The following is a 7,095-nucleotide window of genomic DNA, read 5'->3' as shown; positions in this document are numbered from 1 at the left end:
AATTAATTTAGCATCATAAACAGGGACAGTTTGTTACCTGTTTGTATTGTAGGTGGTGTCGAATGAAATGACGTCTCCGAAATACTCACATGCGGCTCTGCTTCTTGCATCGGCCCAAAAGGCCAGCTTAATCGATTGATCCTCCTCGAGTTCGAGCTCAAAAAAGAAATTCGGATTCTTCTCTTTCATCCTTAACAAATATTTCCCGAATTCCTTTGCATCTTCTTGTTCGGAAACATTCCGCACTTCCCTGGTAATGTAATTCCTCACGTCCTTTTTGATGAAATTTAACTCGCGGTGACCCCCGGCAGCCGCAACAAATGATTGGTAGGTTTTGCTTGGTTTGATACCGGCCTCGTCGTTATTCTCTATCGTACGACGAATGGACATGCTTAGTTCCCTGTGCTGTTTGAGCATCTCTGCTTTGCTTGGACAGCAGGGGTGTGAATGATCCAGCACAACCTTTGAAATGATCCAAGCACCGACATCCTTCAATGTGTGTATATAAATTCTTGCAGGACAGTTTAAACCGGCTGTCGGATTGGTCTTCTCGGTTGGAGATATTTTAGATTTCCATTTTCCCTCTCTGCTACATGTAATCAGTTGATTCTTAATCTCGTTTCCCTTCCTATTTGTGCACCGAACTCTTGTAGAGAAACCTGCAGCCTTGGCGTAGTTCCTGTAAAATTTTCCGGCATCTTCAAGGGTCGTAAAGGTCATTCCGACCTTCGGAACAAGCTCGTCATCAACAACAGAGAGAGGCTGCACAATAAACCGTGTCAGAACTGTGAATACACCCATAGATATGATACAAATACACCCAATCATGTCTACTATGATACACCCGAACCGAAACAACTCAACTACAGAATGACATTTAAAGCCATAAACTGTCAATACACAGGCTGCAGAATACACCATGTCAAAAACTAAAAACACACCCAATCATGTCTGATATAATACACCTGAACAACAACAACTCAATTAAAAATAACAAAAAACCAGTAAAGTGTATATACACCCACACTTATAGCTAAAATACACCCAAAGAAGAAATTGATCTACACCCGAGCGTCTGCTATAAATTCCAGGTAATTAAACAATGTTCAGCAATTTTTAAACTACACAATGCTATACAAATTACTGTAAATCAAACCTCAGGAACTTCGTTAGATTCAAATTCATAATCCACATCGCCTGGATTCAGCACAGAATCTGAACTTGAAGGATCCATTATCTTCAAAACGAGTTCGAACTTTGATTTCAGAAAACAACAAATCAAGAGAGAAAACGAAGCTCGAGTTGCAGATAGAGAAAAAGAGAACGTAAACGAAGAACATACCAGTGAGAAAAGAAGAGGAAAAGATCGATGGAGAAGAATGAGGGAAGACGCGCGAGAAGAAGAACAACCAAATCTCAAAATAACGAAAACGAAGAAGGAAACAAATATTTTAAATTTGGAAGTTAGATATACGCGGCATATTATATAGCGCGTGTAATCAACGAAGGTGGAGGAGCGCGTATTTTAAATTTATCGTTTAATAAACTTGTAAAGCATACAAGCCATCGTTTAATAAACTTGTAAAGCATACAAGCCCTAATGGCTTGTATGCAGAGCTTTTCCGATTATATTAACAAACCTAAAACATGGTCAAAAGATTAGATTTTTCTTTCGCACGTAACGCAATAACGCATGGCTTCTGTTCCCATGAGCAACAGATGCCTCAGTTTTTAAAGTATGTTTTTTATAATCTTTTTATGTAGTGCCCAAAGCAGAATTAAGACATGCTGAGAAATGTCCATACTGCCACTAATACTTCATAATTGAAAATTTAAGAGCTTAAAAGAACGTTGAACGAGATTAATTCAAGCACTAAACAAAACACAGCTTGCAAAGGAAAGTATATCGCTCATTTTCTTTCAAGTATAACAGATTACATGACATTTCATAAGTGAAGGCTACACTATGGCCTCTGACAAAATAAATGAAACCTAACCAAAAGTACATTATAAAATTCTGATATTCGGAGTTAACTAGAAAATAACAACAACGGGCACCTTTTCAGGGGCAAAAATAAAGAGCTTGTTGATTCGAAAAACGTAAAAATCACAGAATTTGAGCAGCCGTGTTCAATTTTTCGGCCAAGCTAAGCTGTGTCCTTGTGATGCTAGATAAATATAACAAGAGCAAGTGATCCTGAAATGGGAAAAACATCATTATAAGCTCAATAGACTAGGAATGGGAAGCAGAGAAGGCATGCTCATAAACAAATAAATAACCCCAAAAAAATAATCAACGATATCTTTTATTTTACAATTGGTATATAAAACTATAAAACCCGCAATTGGAAATCAGTGGCCATAAAAAAGTAGGTCATAATCATACCTGCAAGCTGTCATTAATAAGCTTATCAAAAGCATCTGGGGGTAATTTGGGAAGGGAGCCTACAGCATCTGATATATATCGCCCAATTTTATTGTCTGGAGCAACACGCCCTTCCTGAGATGAAAAAAGGGTTAAAACAGTCTCATAAGAAAAGGTGAGTGGTTAGAGAACCTGAGAGCAAATCCATCTTACCACAACATCATCAACATATCTGTACATGTCATCGATCAAGTCTAGTAGATGTTGCATTGACATTTCCATCCCTTCTAAATCAGAGGGAATTTTGTCAACGTTGGTTGACTTCAGAGTATCAACTGCCATTAACATGGAATAATCATGCAATTAGCTTCAACCAATCGATGTAACATTTAGCTGCATAAGCTTACACACTACTTAACTATAATGTTATCGCAAGAAAAAAAAAGCAAATGATAAGCTGAAAAAGATATTCACAGGGCATTGTATAGCAGATGTAAGAATCAGAATGACCTCACACAAATGTAAGAGAGCATTCTTCTATAGTAAAAAAATTTAATACGGAACAGCTTATCTATATGTGAATCTCAAACAATTCTTTCAAAACAGGGTATGGAAACACTGTACATTTTGTGGAATCTCTTCATACATGAGTATTATGCAGATAGAAAACAGTATGTGGGATTTTTTTTTATTTTGGCAAAACTCAAAGCAATATATCTATTAAATAATTTCAAAATATTCATAGCCACTTAGTTTTCTTCAAAATACAACTTGGAGAAATAGCAGCCATTGATTATGTAACAAGGAATTTGAAGCACTAACTGTCTACAGATGTATCCAGTATCCATGAAAGAAAACACACAAATCTTTGGAAATTAAAAATTCATCGAAGGAGAAAAAATGCATGAGCTTTACAACAGTCCATACTTACATCCAACTCGCTCAGCCTCAACCATACGAAGATCCAATGGAATTTCTTGAAACTGTGCAGCAATTTGGCGGTCTCCGAGAGATAAATTGTTTGAAACATATGCCTTTATGGTACCCTCTCCATTTGTGAATCCAGTATCAACAGTCAAATGTATGGGATTGGGTACTTCTCTAGAATAAAATTCATGGATCAATGCACTACCACCAGTAACTCCAAGACCAGTTGAATACCTGAATGGATCAACCAAACACATAAAAGGGCAGGGAAGAAAAACAGGAGAGAAACATTTAAACACAAACAAACATCATTGCAGTTTCTTTGCAATTAATTAGCGAAGATCCCTTTGGATAAATCATTTGCTTTAAATTCACTAAGATGTGATAGCACCATATTCATCAAATAGACGTTTCCAGGAAACACATTTTTCAGATAACTTCTTGCATAACACTGTACAAAAATTGACAAACACTGGGCCCTGCAAAAACCAAAAGACAAGAAACTTTTTTCACCTAGGCCCTAAGAGTTTCAGAGCATTATTGGTGAACACCTCAACAATAAGACTATTGCATAGCACTTCAGCAACAAGTTTAAGACAATCCATATTAAAGTAAATTTTCTTACCATCCAACTATGACTTCCTTTGGATTCACTTTTTGGTGGGATATTAACATGTTGTGGTGATACTCAATATCCAGGGCAACCTGAAAGGAAAAGAAAAAAAATTATAATATCTATTTGAGAGTAAATGTTTAAATAGTCACCAGAAGAGGAAATTAAAAGGTCAAAAGTAGATTTCTTGTTTACAACTATTTCCCCTGATTCCATATGATAATGGCAACTATCCGTGCACCAAATATCTGTGCTCCCACATTTTCTTGAAAACCAAATTTATGAACACTTTTGTTTATTTGGTAAAAGAAATTAAAACTCATACTTTTGAGATGTGGAGGCCCAATGGAGCAGATGTGAGCACTGAAAACAATCACATCTGTAACGATGAACTCAATTAATTTTCCAGACTTGTAACGGTATCATCAATAATGCATTGAAGAGGATACCTGACTAATGTCTGGAGAACAAATTTATAATCATGCACTTCAAGCTTCCTTTCTAAATTCTATATAATTCAGTCATACTAATAGCTTTGGGAAAAAATTATTAGCCCTATCAACAAGAAGTGAAAAGAACTGCCTTCAAAAGGAAAAAACAGAAGTAAAGAATGCCATCATCACCTAATAGAACCTAGTCGGAGGGAAAACTCAGGAAATGCAATTATAGGATACAATAGAAGTAAACTAAAAAATACATCAAATAACAAGATTAGCCGAAACTCTTATCTACTGATGTTTGTTACCGTAACTTCCTCAGTTTCAGTAAAAAAAATCCACCATATTAGCCTAAAAGCCTACCCATAAGATAAAAGAAGATTGGGGCCGCACACAAGGCTTAAACCGGTCAGGTTGACACTCATACCACATGAAACCTCTCTCACCAGTGTTGGTTGTTCAAAAAAAATGTATCAACATCATCATAATCATAACGAACTATAAGTTTAATATTTCACCAATATGAAGCCACATCGAGTGCGAGGCACATACATACACTGCTACAGGCTACGATCTATAATTATGAAGAAACAATTGATAACAAGAATGAAGTGATAAACCACACAACAAATACCCAGCAACATTACCTACCATATTGTTTAGCACAAGCATGAAATACAATGGAGCAACTTATACTCTATTTCAAAAAAATCAAACCATATACTGAAATAATAAATCGAATAAACATGAGAAAAAAAACTGAATATAAACCTATAAATAAAAATCCAATCGCTTGATTCATATCCAGATTTAGAACTACTGATCTCCAATCACATGTGCAACTAACAAATTTCCATTCACAACAGTTCCCGAAATAAAAAGATAAATAAAGTGGTGATTTGGATGGGTGAAGGGACCTGATCGACGGACTCATTATGAGGAACGGCGTAGGAGTTGCGAATATCGACGGTGCCATCGGGGAGGACGGAGCCGAGTAGGGTTCCAATGACGCGCTCAGCTTGGTCGGGGCGCCGAACGTAGCAATCGCAGATGTTGAACACAACCAGAGGGTGCACCCTCGCAGACAAGCTCGTCGAAGAAGAGGACGAAGAAGAAAACTGCAATACTGTGCGATCGCTCGCGGCCATGTTCGTAGCTCCAATTTGATTGATTCGCTACTCGATACTCACTGCTCAGCTGCAACAAACGAGTTACGACGGTGACAACACACATTGCTATTTGTTAGGGTTTTAGGAATGGGCTTGGATTGGGCCTTCGGCTAATTTATAAGACGGTGTTCTTTTTTCAAAAAAATAATAAATGTAAAATATGATTATTTTCCCTAAAATAATAACGCATAATTAAGTGTCCGTAACTCCGTATAAAACAGTGTTTAGTTACTTGGGGATAATTTTATCAACTTAAACCATTTTAGATAATATTTATAAAAAACTATTTATTATTTTTCGTATCTTATCTTATCTTGTAATTTTAGATGTAATTTTAAGAAATACTAGTGAATCATATCTTTTATCTTTTACATCTTATATAATTTTTAAAAAATAGTTGTCTTTCTCTTGTTATTATTTTCTGGAAGTATATATATATATATATATATATATATATATATATATATATATATATATATATATATATTCTTAAATTAAGATATATCGAATGTGTAAGAACTTTATAATTGAAATAATGATAAATTCAATTCAAATAAGAAGGTCACATAAAAAAAAGTAGTAACTTATAAATTTATTAATATGCGAGAAGTTTTTAAATTGTTCAAATTAACAATGAAATTGGAACTTGTTGGGTATAAAGTCAATAAAAAAGAATATTACCATTAAAATTTGTAGATAAGAAATAAATAGAATAGACCAAATAATTTAGATAATAATAAAAATAATATGATTAAGTAATATTTACAATTCTTAAACTATAAAAAGTTTTATAATATTTTTGTATATATAAGAAAATTTACACTTATATAAAAAATTACACATCAAAAATTGTTAGATTTTTTTCATTCGCTCATTTTTACACAAAACTTTTTATATACTAAAAATAATAAGTAGTTTTTATACACCTTTTTCACAAGTCAGCCACTATAAAATCTAATTCGAAAATATGTACATAAGGAACAAGGTTGCAAAGCTTACCAAAAGGAGTCCGCTCATCATACCAAACTGATTTGTAGACATCCCCAATATTCCAATAAAACCCTTCGTTGAGATGCTCATAGGCACTAATAATGTTCTTCCAGGTAGCCGATGAAGAATTTCTACTGTTTTCGTTCATACCAGATTGATTCTTGAGATATTTATGCTTCAAAACCTGCACCCACAACTTCTCACTATTATTTAGACAATCTCATACCAACTTTCCCAGAAACGCCATGTTAGCACACGTAGTATCCCTAATACCCAATCCTCCGTATCTTATTGGGCTGCCTCTGGTCAGGTGGGAGGTCGCCATAACTCCTAAAATGGAAGGAGGATTGGGTATTGGGGATACTACTTGTGCTAACATGGCGCTTCTGAAAAAGTTGGTATGGGATTGTCTAAATAATAGTGAGAAGTTATGGGTGCAGGTTCTGAAACATAAATATCTCAGGAATCAATCTGGTATGAACGAAAACAGTAGAAATTCTTCATCGGCTACCTGGAAGAACATTGTTAGTGCCTAAGAGCATCTTAAGGAAGGGCTTCATTGGAATATTGGGGATGTCCACAAATCAATTTGGT

At 35.1% G+C, this 7,095-nt stretch overlaps 1 protein-coding gene across 1 annotated transcript; it reads right to left on the bottom strand.

The window, feature by feature from the left end:
• Positions 1–1,889: 1,889 nt before the first annotated feature.
• LOC130979109 (eukaryotic translation initiation factor 3 subunit F) lies at positions 1,890–5,582 on the bottom strand. Its single transcript, XM_057902469.1, has 6 exons — positions 5,260–5,582; positions 3,918–3,997; positions 3,297–3,526; positions 2,579–2,700; positions 2,387–2,500; positions 1,890–2,197 (listed from the first exon to the last, which is right to left on the bottom strand). Exons 1-6 carry the CDS (start codon positions 5,488–5,490, stop codon positions 2,108–2,110), a joined length of 867 nt encoding a protein of 288 aa, XP_057758452.1. The 5' UTR covers positions 5,491–5,582; the 3' UTR covers positions 1,890–2,107.
• Between the last annotated feature and the right edge of the window lie 1,513 nt (positions 5,583–7,095).

Source organism: Arachis stenosperma, chromosome 5 (genome assembly GCF_014773155.1).
Source record: "Arachis stenosperma cultivar V10309 chromosome 5, arast.V10309.gnm1.PFL2, whole genome shotgun sequence".
NCBI lineage: Eukaryota > Viridiplantae > Streptophyta > Magnoliopsida > Fabales > Fabaceae > Arachis > Arachis stenosperma.
The sequence above is the reverse complement of the archived record's forward strand: the minus strand, read 5'-3'. Positions and strand labels throughout refer to the sequence as shown.

Bases quoted from the DNA above. Each gene is read 5' to 3' on its own strand.
- LOC130979109 (XM_057902469.1), bottom strand. From the start codon at position 5,490: ATGGCCGCGAGCGATCGCACAGTATTGCAGTTTTCTTCTTCGTCCTCT. The intron at 2,501-2,578 runs GTAAGATGGATT...TTTTCATCTCAG, and splicing joins GATATGTTGATGATGTTGTG to GAAGGGCGTGTTGCTCCAGA. The intron at 2,198-2,386 runs GTATGATTATGA...TTCCCATTTCAG, and splicing joins TTATTAATGACAGCTTGCAG to GATCACTTGCTCTTGTTATA.